The 14787-nt window shown below is 40.5% G+C and overlaps 2 protein-coding genes across 2 annotated transcripts; both read left to right on the forward strand.

Annotated features, from left to right (window-relative positions):
• Window positions 1–8718: 8718 nt before the first annotated feature.
• On the forward strand, window positions 8719–10140 carry LOC144711973 (putative transcriptional regulator tpeD). The gene has a single exon (XM_078586477.1). The coding sequence runs from the start codon at window positions 8719–8721 to the stop codon at window positions 10138–10140; it is 1422 nt and encodes a 473-aa protein (XP_078442603.1).
• Window positions 10141–11351: 1211 nt separating this feature from the next.
• Window positions 11352–14540, forward strand: FTSZ1-1 (homolog of bacterial cytokinesis Z-ring protein FTSZ 1-1). Its single transcript, XM_078576925.1, has 6 exons — window positions 11352–11690; window positions 11755–11854; window positions 11983–12212; window positions 12935–13102; window positions 13359–13592; window positions 14195–14540. The coding sequence occupies exons 1-6, from the start codon at window positions 11427–11429 to the stop codon at window positions 14432–14434; spliced, it is 1236 nt and encodes a 411-aa protein (XP_078433051.1). The 5' UTR covers window positions 11352–11426; the 3' UTR covers window positions 14435–14540.
• Window positions 14541–14787: the final 247 nt, after the last annotated feature.

The raw sequence follows: 14787 nt of genomic DNA on the forward strand, positions 1-14787 counted from the left end.
CGGAGGCCTCGGGACGAATTTTCGTCCCAATTTTCATCCAACATCACGGACGGGATGATTTTTTTGTCCTAGGACAAGAAAACCATCCAGTCCGTATCCCTGCACTGTATTTGTCCTTTCACTCTTTCCTAGTTGACTGTTGAGCAAAAACATCTTTTTTTCGCCACCTATATGCAATTTAAGCTTCCCTGGTGAATGTAGCCCAGTGATTTTGTGCCATTTGTGGATATTAGACCCTTGGAAGAAACCATTAGATCAAACCTTGGATTCTCATGTTAACACAATTGATGAGCAACCTTAAAAAATTTCTTGAGAAATATCCTTAAGAATTTCCTTGATTTTTTATCTTTGATTCAATACCACCATTTCATCTTTTACTACAAAAAGACATTGACCACACACATCAATTGCTGGAGATTAGGGAACGGCAAGTCCGGGACATGACGCGCCGGATGTGACGGGATGGATGATGATGCATCACCGTCTCGTCACGCGTCCGAGGGTTTATAAAAAATCTGTCACATTCTCGTCACGTCACCGTTGATCCTCGTTCCGTCACGTCACCGTCACTGTGACGCCGTCATCGTCACCGGTGATGGAAATAATGTAATTTATTTTACTATCTTAATAAACATAGTAAAATAAATCCAATTCTCTGCGTCAAATCCGTCGATTGGTCGAACCGTCGAAGTCCCCTACTCCCTTAGGTCGAGTTGAAGTAGAACTCACCACTTGCCAAGTCGAAGTCGGAAGCCTGTCGAAGTCTAACTCAAAGTCAGAACTTGGACTGTCGAAGATCACGTTGATCTTCTCTGGCAAGTTGCAATTCTTCGCTCTCTCACGGTGAATTATGCAAAAAAATTTTATTTTTCATGAAATTTGAGATAGGATAAAGAGATATAGGGATGTCTGATATCGTATTTATAGATGCATTTGTTCTGTAGTACCTTCGATTTCAGAAATATTTGTAAGTCTAAAGGTAATTCGAACGCTCTCTTTTTGGGTTATTTCTGAGGACAATCCGTCATTGGTCATCTGAGTCGAAAATGGTAGATTGAATCGGTGGTTCTTGTGATGTGTTTCTCTGGATTGTTTTGGATGCGGTTATCTTTTAAAAAATTCTAGATCGGGATTCGGTCGTTAATGATGTCCGATTAAGTGAAGATTTAATTGAGATTTTTGTAAATTTGTCACCAAATTACCCTAGATCGTAAGTGGCGTTTTGCCCAATCTATTTCTCTTTCTGTCGAATAAGGATTTGGGTTTTAGATTGAAGCGCATGTTGATGTTTCTTTCTAGAGGCATGATGCATATGCATCATGGACTAGAAAAAAACGATGGATGGATGAATTTTTCATTTGCTCTTGAAAATCAGTTTGTCAAGATTTGCTCTTGAATGGATGTCTTTTTTATTTTGTCTTGATTTCGACTAATGTCTTTTTACTTTGATTATCACACCATATTAAACCATCAGTCACAAAATCCTTCATTTTTTCTATCAATATATTAATTTATCAAATTACTATATTCATAATTCCCATTATTAAAATGTAATTATGAATTTTTAATCCGTAAACAATTCTTCAATTCTATTAAAGAATGTGTCACTAAATCCTCCTTTTGAAAAAAATTTAGACACATTTCCCCGGCAACAAATTAATTATTGAAATGTATTTAATAAAACAATAAAGTTTATATCCTTTTATGTCCCTAAATTCATTAGAAAAATGCATTAAAATTCTGTCACAGACGTCACCCGTGACGGACCTTTTGTCATGTCACGCATCTGAGCTATCCCGTCACTGTCCCGTCACCGTCACGCACAGCCCGTCACGCGTCACCGTCACGCCCCATGCATTTCGTCACCGTCACGCCCCATGCATTTCGTCACCGTCACGTCAGCCGTCACGTCACCATAACGGTGACGTGTGACATGACGGATGACGTTTGACGATCCCAACTGGATATTAATCGATTGTTTTACAAAAAAATACCCAGCCACTAACTTTGCTGTAGAGTTAAATCCACAAACCTCAAAAATGTATTAAATTTAATGAGTGATCCTTCTCATCACAATGAAACTACAAACAAGGACGGGAAAAAAGAGGGTTAGCCAGGACAGATTTCTAATATCCAAACAAAAAATATTGCCGAATCAGATCTACGAGAACACTAGAGAGAATGGGAGATCCACAAATTACCTTAATATATGTTTCCTACCTGTTATTGTTTAGATCTACATTTAAAATTCTTCTTCTTTATTGCTATGGATTAATCTAGTTTCATGCTCAAATAAAAAATTTATGGAAGTATAATTCATCTATATTACCTACTGTGTGATTTGAATGAATGAATTGGATTAATTTGCAGATTTTGATAATCCATATATCATGATCGCTCGTTCTTTTTCACATCATCGATGTGTGTCTAGAGAACATTTGTCTTGTTGGTGCGCATGGAACCTCCTTGTTTTAAGATTATAAATTTCAAGAAATGATACTCTCGTAATATATTTTTCTGCAAGGGAATAATGACAGTCTTTTAACATACTGAATTGTTACTTTTTATTGAATTCATAGTAGAGAAATTTATCTTCAGATTATGTCCTATTCTATATGACTTATAAGTTATCCCCAAATATGTTTTCTTTATAGATATTCCTCTCATATAAATGACTGCATTTTTTGAAAATAAGCCTTCATATGTATCAAATGATAATGCATGAAAATGGTATGTTTTGATTAACTAACTCAACATCAAGCAGAATGAACATATATCCATCTGATAGGATTAGCTTTTCACAGTAAAAAAGGAAAAAATAATGAAATTAGAAAAAAATTAATTAAAGTTAACTCTTCCCCTCCCCCTCCAGCTATCCTTAAATACATTTATCATTCACCCCCACCACTACTTATGCCCCTCCCCCCAAAAGCCCCTATTGTTGCCTTCCCACCCCTAACCGACATCCCCCCTTCTTCATCGTCACTCTTCTCCCCAACCCAAATTCCCTTTTCTTCTAGATGTCATGGTGATGGACAACAGAGATAGGGAGCAAGTACACAAGAGAGAGGGAGATATAGGGAGAGCTATAATTTTTCAGGAATAGGAAGAGCTATAAAACTTCAATTTCAAACAATATATTTGTTTATTTTGCTAATGCCCCAGATGACGGTCGATGGTGATGTCATCTAGCATCATCCTTGAAGAGAAGAGATGTATTCATGAAGAAGACATAACGTGCTAATTTTTAATTGGTCCCATGAAGTGACAGATGAGTGAATGTAAGGTGTCAAATGGGGTTGCTCTCAGAAATCAATACATACATAAAATAGAACTAAAGAAAATAAATTATAATTTTCTCATTGTAATCTTAAAAATTGAATAATAACAGTGCAAACCTAAAATTAAATGGTAAAAATCAAGTATTAAAGCACTTTCTTATTGACTTATTTTGATGCTATCACATGTACAAACTTGATATCATTGCCTTTATGTTTTCCAATATGATTTAGCATTTTATTCATTATGTTAAAACGAGATTTGGATTAATTAGCAAGCATTTGAACTATTTGTGACATTAAAAATAGAACTTAGCGATTATTTGAAAATTTTGGCATATTGTTAACTCATTTATATTTAAATGTTTTGTACAAGATATTCAATATTAAGCAATCATGCCATTGTGGTATGTGTCATTGTAGTGGTCAATTTATGGTATACCTTTCTCGATGGAATTCAATCTACAGTTGCGTCATAAGGAACATTTGTGTAGCCTTGCTTTATCATGAAGGGATTTAGGAAAGCCCATTTATTTTCATAAAAGAATTCCAGGTTCTTCCACATTTAAATTATGTTGTAAACTTAGTTTTGTTGGGTTCTATGGTTCTTGATTTGGATGAAAATGAAGGTAGTCACACAGCAGAAAACTTTGAATGAAATTTAAATGACATTCAAAATGATACTGATCAAATCGCATGTGCATGTATTGGATATGTGATTTCTCAGTTCCTCGAGTGAGATGTTTTGAGCCACTAAAGAGTGAATCCTCTAGTTGTATCCACGCAACCTCTGGCACATCGAATCACCTTCGTCCTAACGGCCCCTATCCACGCCCAATCATCGACATTATGCATTCTCGATCAAATTGATAATAGAGATGAACCAAGGGGAGAATGGAGAAGGGGAAGGGCCTTGAAAATTTTTAGTATAGGTGAATTTTTCTAAGGCCTTCCCCTTTTTATTCTAATACATGATTTTTCATAAACCCCCCAATTAGTATATGTTTCGACATCCAAAATACCATTAGTGTGTTACCCTCTATGCCCATGTGTCACGCGGTCAAATCCTGAGCTAGTACAAATGCTCTAATCTGGTGACAGCCTCAGTGCTAGAAGCAAAACCCCAAGCAGCATTCAAATCTTGCAGCGGAAGTCTTTTTGCAATAGTTTAAATACGCATCGAAGGGGTTAGAGGAGATGGTGGGGACGCAGTCTTGTAAGGGAATAGGGTCATTGCATTAATATCATCAAGAGATTACATTATAGTCATCGAGCATTACATGGGGGAAGATGAGGGTTGATACTGAAGTAAGGAGACGAGGTGATGTGTGCCCTCTTACGCCTTGAGGCCTTCCCGCCCGCTCCGCCGCTACACAGGTGCCCCCAGGCCGGGTGTCGTGCGCCCGTGAATGATCACAAATGCCATCCCAGCCTTGGCGATCACACACGCCAGCACCCACAACGACTTCAATCACGTGCGGAATGCGCACCGCCATCGCCGCATTCGGCACCTCAAGCTGGGTGCTGCGCGCCCAGCGCTCCCGCAGGTAGTGCGATGCCCGCACAACTTGACGCGTCACACCGCGGCACTACCGCAGGACCTGTGCGTCCCACGCACGCACGCGGCACACACTCTTGACAGCCAGCGTGTCACAACGTGTGCGGGTTACCCTGATCCGCCGCGCAAAGCGCTGACGGGCACACACACCATCCGTATTGTGTCACCACCATGGGGGCGATGGCCTGAAAGATCAGGGTTGGGAGTCACCACCCTTAGTGCATTGCATAGTCTCACCAAATGGAACTAAGTCATTAAAGATCGTGAGTCCAAATGCGAACACACCCTTCCAATAAGCACACAGGCCTCTAGGAAGGAATGTCGCCTAGTTAGGGGCCTAACATCATGTATTAGTTTAGCTAATGACTCTAATGGCCCATTAACCTTTTTTGCTTTCCAAATTAATAAACTAAAACATCATGTAGATTAAATTAATGATTGATTTAACCTAATGGATAGGCCGAGTCTCAATCCCATGTAGGGAACGGCACGTCCGGGACGTGACGCCCCGGACGTGATGGGGCGGTGATGAACCGTGGCGGACGGTGACGTGACGAACTGGTCATCACATCACCGTCACGTCACACGTCAGAGGATTTTCAAAAAATCCATCACCGAACAGTCACCGTCACGCGGACCCTCGTCACCGTCACGTCACCGTCACGGTGACAGTGTCACCATCACAGTGACGGTGTCACCATCACGGTGACGGGGTATTTATACATTTTTTGTAATGTATTTTATCTCACGAGTCCGCCGAATCACCGATCTCCCCTTACGATCGCTGCCTCTCTCTCTGAACTCTTCCTCTTCTCTGAACTCTCAACTTTTCCTCTTCTCTCAACTCTTCCTCTTCTCTCAACTCTGAAGTTCCTGCAAGCATTCCCAGGCGGAAGCTGCCGAGAAGGAGCATACATTGCTGCCCTCGACTGCTGCCTCTCCGATTTGCAGTCTTCACCAATGTAAGCAAATTTCCGACCTCTCAAATGGGATAGTATGTTTTAAAGTATTGCGTAGTCTGATCATTTTTCCTCTTCATTAAAAAAAACTAGTTCGTTGTTGGCAATGTCTTGAAAATTTTACTTCAAGTTGATGGAAAGGTTTGATTTTTACTGTGGACTCAACTCTTTGCTCCGTACGTTAATCTGATTATTTTAGTGGGTAAATTCGATCCGTATTTCTTTGGAAAGTCCTTAACTGAAGTTCTGTATTTCTCAAATAGGATCCCATGTTTTAAAGTATGGCATATTCTAATCATTTTTCCTCTTCATTCTCTCCGACTAGTTCGTTGTTCGCAATGTCTTGAAACTTTTACTTCAAGTTGATCAAAATGTTTGACTTAAACTGTGGACTCAATTCGTTGCTCCATACTTCTATCTGATTATATTGTTGGACAAACTTTATCCGTATTCCTCTGGAAAATCCTAACGACTAGATGTTTTTCTTCGCGATTAATTTTTTTAATATCATTTTTATTTATAATTTACTATAAAATAAATGAATCAGTGCCCTGAATTTAATGTAATAAAAAATAAAAAATACCTTAACTGACATACATCTAGGAAAAACTTCTTACCGTAATCTTTCTCAAGTATCCGTAGTTTTCAATGGGTCCTGTTTTTCTGAATAAATTGTTGAATGGGTATTGTGTTCAAGTAAAGCTAATTTCTCATCCTGTTTTCTCATCTTCCTCTCCAACTTGTTCGTTGTTGATAATGTTCTCAAAATTTTACTTCATGTTGATTTTAAAGTTTGATTTTTACCATCGGCTCGATTCTTTGCACAACGCATTATTATGAATATACTTTTTTCTAGATAAATAAAATCGTATTGTTGGATGAAATCCATCCGTTTCCTCTGAAAAATTCTTTTCTGAGATATCTTGCCATAATCTTTCTCAAGTATCCGTATCGTTGATCTAGGGTCCCATTATTATGTAAACCTTATTTCTCATCTTGTTTCCTCTTCCTCTTCATCCCTCACCCTCTCATGACCCCCTCTTGGTTTCTCAACCCCTCTCTCACTCTGACCTTTCTCCCACTCTCTTCCCCCCTTCCCTCTATTCTCTCTTGCTCCCTCACCCTCTCATGACCCCCTCTTGGTTTCTCAACCCCTCTCTCACTCTGACCTCTCTCCCACTCTCTTCTCTCCTTCCCTCTATTCTGTCTTGCTCCCTCACCCTCTCATGACCATGTCAAGCATGAAGCATCATACTATCTCTATTGATTTGGTCGGCACCTTTCCTACAATAAACACTATCTGATGAGACTATAATTCTGATTTCTGATAATAATCTGATAAGATACATTTACTGTTTAATATAAGGTTTTGATGAGTGGTCCATCTGATTAGGATTTAACCCTGACCATATTTGGATCTCTCATCAGTTTTTTAAACCCATCACATTCCAACTCTGATATGATTTAGAATCTCATCCATTTTATTTCTTAGGCTGCACTGGGATCTGATCCTGATCAATCTGGTCATTGTGTGACTCTCGTCAAATTTGCAACCCAGACGAGAATCTAACACGGATCACACATCCAAAGCTTATCAGGTTCTGATTTTGATCTGTTTATATAATAATCATTATCTGATAAAAGAGCTGATTTTGATTTGAATTGTCTCTCAAATGAGATTCGAATTTGTATGGCATATTGGTGCAATCACTTGAATGTTGCATCATCACTGTTGACATGTGAGATGTCCATCAGACATAAATCATGTAATGATGGATTCATGTTTTTAGAAGCAGTGACCTTCAAGGCATTGTATCGCTGCTCGTAATGCTAGTCTGCCAAAGGAATCAATCATGAGATCCTGTTTGATGATGCCACCGTTTATTGCATTGTGTCTCTTAGAATCAACAGCTTTGAAATGTTACTTTGTCCTTGTCATTTTATCAAAATTTTATTCTTGAGTGGGTTCTTCTCAGAATGCATTTTTGGATGAAATATACTACAATTTTCCTTGTCATGAAGTTGTTAATTGAAATGAACATTTTTTTGTAAAGTGGATATTTTATTACAGTTAGTTTCCATCCTCAAACAAGAATTGCTTGCAACATTTTTCGCCCATTTCCCTAGGACATAGTCGGCAATGGGCACTCAAATTGGCGATGCGTGCGTTGACGTAGCCATAGAGTCCTCGGAGGAGGACGTACAGGAGACAACCCTACCGGTGGTAGGCCCATCACGTCCTAAACGTTAAGGGAAGACCAAAATCTTGCGTTACTTCACCAAGATCGGCGCAGGCGTGTGGGCGTGCCTACTATGCCGCGACCAAAGAGTAGATCCATTGCGCAATCGGCTCCAGCGGCGAAAAGATGGTTCTACGAACATCTTTTGGAGGCATATGGAGTGCACCCATAGCAAATTGTACAACGAGATGAAGGGCATCAATCCAGACCAGCGTACATTGACCGAGGCATACGGACAAGGAGGTACCATCAAGAAGACGCTGGAGAAAACCAAGGAGATCATAGCGCAGTTTGTCTGTCTCACGGACTCCCCGTGGGCTATAGTGGACAACGTGGGGTTCAAGATTATGTGGAAGTACGCAGCTGAGATGACAGTTGACACGCCAGGGTCAAAGGCAATCAAAGATGCGACGCATAAGCTATATGTGAACATGAAGGCGAAGCTCGTGTCGGCATTAGCAGATGTCCCTAGTGTGTCCCTAACGGTTGACGCATGGACCGCCGAGAATTCCTGTGGTCTTCTCGGCATCACAGTTCACTGGTGAACGATTGGTGGGAACTATGCGAGCGTGTACTCGCTATCCGTGAGCTAGTCGGCAAATACAGCAGCGAGAATATGGGCGCAATAGTCCTCCAAGCATTGGATGACTTCGGCTTGAAGACGAAGGTCGAGAGCTCGTAAAATGGCTTCAATTTTGGCTCGTACGTCCGCATTGAAAACTAACAATTTTACCATTGCAATCACCACCGACAATGCGTCAAGCAACGGGAGGATGGTAGGGATAACCAAGCCGATAACCAAGCGGTTCACTTGGGACCAACATGTCCCATGTGCTGCCCACGTGTTGAACATCATCGTCCAGGCCGCACTACAGTCATTACGTGTATCGGTGACCACAAATCCTCTGAAGACTGCCGACAGCAGCACATGGGATGCAGCGTATGGACCGGATTATGACGCCGATACAGACGACTTGGACGCCATGCGGGAGGCTGCAGCAAGTCATGCGGAAATGGTCAGCCATGATGGTGGCCTCGTCCTAGGGGATGCGATTGCCCGTGTTCGGCAAGTGGTGACGAGTATCCGAGCATCGACACAACGACGACAACAGTACGTGAAGACCTGCAACGATATGGGGAAGAATCCCAACCAACTGCCGTTAGATTGCCCTACGCGGTGGAACAGTACACATGACATGTTGCATGCTGCATTGGAGAAGAGAGAAGTTGTTGATTTGATGGCGTTACAGATCATGTCGGTGACTGACAAGGACATCAGAATCTCAAGGGAGGAGTGGGACATGTTAGCAGACTTCCGCGACATTTTAGGGCCCTTTTATCGAACGACAAAGTATGTGAGTGGCTCAAAGACAGTTAGAGTCGTGGAAGTGATCCGCATCATGAAGGCGTTGTTGCACCATGTCGACACGATCCTGTCCAAGTTTGATATGGTCACGATTTTTTCATCGGGATGGAGGATGACCGCCGGGCAGATTGCATCCATACGCAGAGCTTGTGAGAGCATGAAGTCGAAGATGCTAAAGTATGAGATGATGATTTCGATGAACCGTGCGACGACGACAACTGCGATTCTGGACCCTTTCAACAAGGGAGCGTCACTTGAATCCAGCGACCTTCAGGAATCACTTGCATTTATCCGCCAACTTATGCCTCAACACAGTCAGCACGAACCTATGTACAACGACCTCGAGGATGAAGATTGGCTCACCGAACTTATTGATGGCGTACCACCAGCGAGAGGGAAGGAGCGACGAGTGCCCGCGCCAGCCGAGGAATTGGAGGCGTATCTGCAATCAACGGAGAGAAAGGACAACGAGACAGCTTTGGGGTGGTGGGCCCGTATTGGTGCACGATCCTACCCACAACTTGCTACACTAGCGCAAGAGTTCCTCTCAGTCTGTGCGACCAGTGCGCCAGCGGAACGTTTATTCTCCGCCGGACGTGCAGTTGTCACGTTCAAGCGAGCCCGTCTTAGTGCTGAAAGCATCGAGCTCCTAGTTACAGTGAAGTGCTGGTTACGTGTCGAGAACAGTCTGCTGTGCAATGGAGATGGAGGGGAAGATTCCCCTAACGATGATGCCTAGTGTGAGTCTTTGGACTTATTTTCTTCCGGCAGTGGCCATTTTTTTCCAACGTAACCATGGTCAGTTTTTCTGCAGGATTGGCGGTCTTGGTGGTCATTTTTTTGCAGCAGTGGCAATTCTCCAACAACGGTCATTTCAAAATTTACCACGTAAGTTACTTCTAGCCGATTACTTATGGACGATCTTAGAGACCTTTATGTAGTCCAAAGAATAAAGATCTAAGAAACCTTTTTTTAGATGAAGTTTTTTTTGAAACGATAGTGACCAAGGCAAAATACGTTGTTTCGTGAAATAAATCGATTATGATATTTTAAACCAAGGCAGAATACTGGATCATTTTTTAAGCCTGAAGACGTGAAACCTTTTTATTAGATGATCTTAGAAATAAACTGCTTCGCTAGATAAATTGATTATAATATTAGAATTTTCTTTATTAGATGAAGATACTAGATTGATTTGAATTCATTTAGTTTATTTATATAGTGATGAAACCATTCTTCCACAAAAAAATCATTCAAAAGTTTCGATTTTCGAAATCTTTCGAAAATTGACATTTAATGTATTTCTTAATTCTTACTTAATATCAAAACTATTTCTATTCCTAAATATTTAACTTTGAACTGAATTTATCAAATTTAATATTCTACCAATCCCATAGTTATTTATCAAATTCATTCTCTCAAACCAGATTTAGAATATTAATTATTTCTGTCTCAATTTGTGCTATTTTACTTATTCCTTTCAAATTTCCATTCTAAAATAGTTTTATTTTTAAAGTCCCATTGCATTCAAACACATATTCAAATAAAATAAGTGAATCTTCTATTATATTATTAAATTGTACAATAAAATCCGTCACGGACGTCACCGTGACGGAATCATCGTCACGTCACCGTCCTGGGATACCCGTCGCCGTCACCGTCACCGTCACGAGGCCTGTGATCCGTCACCATCACCGTCACGTCACCGTCACGTCACCGTCACGTCACCGTCACGGGACCGTCACGGTGACGAGTGACGTGACGGATGACGACTGACGATCCCTAAATAATCCCTGAGGTGCAAAGCTACGCCTCATGCTGTGGAAGGTACGAAGGAGTGCATTGACTCACTCATATAACATTTCTGTATGATTTTCAAACACATTCACTAAAAAATGTAAAATTTCTCCCAACACAAAGTATGAAAAGGACAAAGTCTGACTGGGGAAGTAACCCCATATTATCGGCAGGCCTTAAACCCTAGTTTCTTCTTCCTGGAGGAAGAGAACGTGGGTACAGTCTCCAATGGCTGCTTCCGCAACGCAGTGTTCATCCCTAGCGGCAACCACGCAGCTCCTTTCCTCATCTTCTGCCTCTGGATCCTTGTATTCTTTGCTGGGTAGCCCTGCATTCCCTCGGCGGAGTGCTTGTTGGAAGAGAAACAATGGTTCTGTAACCTGTTCCTTTTCGTATCCCATGCCCCCGATGGATGCTGCCAGAATCAAGGTAGTGGGTGTTGGTGGCGGGGGGAACAATGCCGTCAATCGCATGATCGGAAGTGGGCTGCAGGTATCCCTCTGTTTTCTGATTATCGTTTGATTGTGTTGGATTTCTTATTTTTGATTGCTTGCAGGGCGTTGAGTTTTACGCAATCAATACGGATGCTCAAGCGCTCTTGCATTCCCAAGCGAACTGTCCATTACAGATTGGGGAGCTTCTGACTAGAGGGCTTGGTCAGGCACTTTCCATTTGAAGATATAGTTTTCAATGTCTTTTTCCGGCTCGATTCAAACTAAATTGATTGCAATGGAATGATTCAAACCAATTTGAACTTAGAGAATTATTCTGCTCAGAGATGCAGGTACGGGGGGGAATCCTCTTCTTGGAGAGCAAGCGGCAGAGGAATCGAGAGAAGCCATTGCCGAGTCATTGAAAGGGTCTGATCTTGTTTTCATAACTGCTGGAATGGGAGGGGGAACGGGCTCTGGAGCTGCTCCTGTTGTTGCGCAAATTGCTAAGGAAGCTGGTTATCTCACTGTTGGTGTCGTCACTTATCCCTTCAGCTTTGAAGGCCGTAAAAGATCGCTGCAGGCAAGATGTTAAACCGGCTTTTCTTGCTTCATTCTGATTCTACTTTATGAATTGCAATTTTGTTAAGAATTTTTTCCGTTTACATCGTATTTGAATGTATTAAAGTGATGTAAATCTCGGGTACTGTTATCATTTATTTTCTTCACGTTCATATAAGTAATGCTTAAACATGTACTTCAGTTTCAACATTATTTTGTAATCATTCAATAAGCAAAATCATGCATGAGATGGATTAAATAAAATTCCGAAAGTTTTCCCAAGAATCCAGAAAAATTAGAATGTCACGTGAAAATTTTCTGAATGGTATTTTCCGTCTATTCAGAATCTATCTTCATTCCAATGTAATCTGTATATTTCATGGAATGACCTCGCTGTTCCTTTTAGTTAGATTTTTCTTCATTAATTTGTTGCTTTTATTTTTCATTAACATTTACTTACGCTATTTAATTTTTTCTAAATTAATTTCTGCATCAATTGAACTTAATGATCTTTCGCTCTTTTTCTGAGGAACAAATACATTGCATCCCTGGCCGAATAAGCGTCTTGAACAGCGAAATATATTTCTTTGTTTCATGCCGTGGCCTCTGAGCTGGAAATTGATAGATAATAAAAACTCATTGAAAGACTACCATCAAATTTGTGTATTTCCCATTTTATATTTGATTATTTTCTTTGTTCCTTTAAAGTAACAATGTTTATTATTCTTTTTTTTTCATCACTAGGCTCTGGAGGCCGTAGAAAAGCTTCAGAAGAACGTCGACACTTTAATCGTGATTCCCAACGATCGATTGTTAGAAGCTGTTGATGAGCAAACACCTCTGCAAGATGCTTTCCTCCTGGCTGATGACGTTCTGAGGCAGGGGGTCCAAGGAATATCCGACATCATAACAGTTAATACCTGATTCCCCTCCTCTCTCTCTTAGAAAACATCAGGCCTTGTACAGTTTTCTTCCATTATCGTTATTTTATCTATTCGCTATACCTCAACTTGGGATACTCTCTCGTTTTATTTTTTAGTTTTCAAGTAATATCCGAGATTTCTTTATTCAAATCCATTTCCATCAGGCTTTTTCTGGTTTGTTTTTTTATGTAACCACTGGATATGAATCTAATCTATGGTTTCTTTTTCTGTTCGGTGGCGTGCAGATTCCGGGTCTGGTAAACGTGGATTTCGCAGATGTGAAGGCCGTGATGAAGAATTCAGGAACTGCCATGCTTGGAGTGGGCTCCTCTTCCAGCAAGAACAGAGCGCAGGAGGCTGCTGAACAAGCAACGATGGCCCCTCTAATTGGTTCGTCGATCGAATGTGCCACTGGCGTTGTCTATAATATCACAGGCGGGAAAGATATCACCCTTCAAGAAGTGAACAAAGTCTCTCAGGTACGATTGGGGCTAATTTTTAATGGTAAAAAAACTTTATTTCTCGATTTTATGCTTATACATGAAGTATACTTTAAATGAATTTCAATAAATGCAAATGCTGTACTTGTTTGCTGCTTCAGGATCTAATCTTTGTGATACGCTTACTGCCCTTCTTCTTTACCGTTGTCATAATTATTCATCTCATTTTCGTTCATGCAAGTGAAAAAATCATGTCCAAACATTTTTCTTTGAAATATTCTTTATCATGAAGTATATCAACTCGAAAATCCCTTTTAAATTGCTTTTGTGTTGAATCGAAAATTAGAAAGATTTGCGATGCTTTTTGCAGAATGATGTTAAAGTGAAATATGTCGAATTTTTTGAATAATTCCCCATAAAAAAAGCAATGTCCGATTTCTTCAAAAAAAAAAGCCATGTCCGATGGCAAGTTGATCGGTAATTCAATCATTTACTCATTCGATGAACGTGTTTTACTCTTTAACTTCAATGTGATGTTAGAGTTTAAGTAGCAATTAGTGTTCACCATGGTTGATATAAATTCCCATGGAAGGTTTGTGAAATAAACAAGCTTTAATTCGATTTTTTTTGGGATTATTCAGGTCGTGACCAGCCTGGCGGATCCATCGGCAAACATAATATTTGGAGCTGTAGTGGATGATCGATACACTGGGGAGATCCATGTGACAATAATCGCCACAGGTTTTCCTCAATCCTTTCAAAAATCTCTTCTTGGAGATCCAAGAACTGCCAAGCTGCTAGAGAAAGCCCAAGAACAGAAGGCCCCGCCATTGAAGAAGTCCCCGGCCCCTGCATCAACGGCTAGAACCTGGATCTTCTAGATTTCTTCAGTTCCTTTTCTTACTCTGATTTCTTTTTAATTTTCTTTTAGATGTAATACTCCAGCAATTTGAGGCAACTTTTGCATACATGGAGCTTTTTTTAGTAGGCTTGGAATCTCTGTATAGAAGCTGAGTGCCAGTGCTTCATCATTTCCTCTCTCTGAACCTACTTTAGAATTCAATCAACCCATTTTATTTTTCTATTCCCCTTATATTTATTAGTTTGGCATTTGGGTGGCAAATTGTAGGTTGGGAGTCTTACACTTGCTGCACTTCTAACCTTCTGTATAATCCAATTTTATTGAAAAAAAAGAAATACAAGGGGATAAAGGTAAGGGGATTTCTAATTTTTT

This window comes from Wolffia australiana, chromosome 1 (assembly GCF_029677425.1).
Source record: "Wolffia australiana isolate 7733 chromosome 1, ASM2967742v1".
NCBI lineage: Eukaryota > Viridiplantae > Streptophyta > Magnoliopsida > Alismatales > Araceae > Wolffia > Wolffia australiana.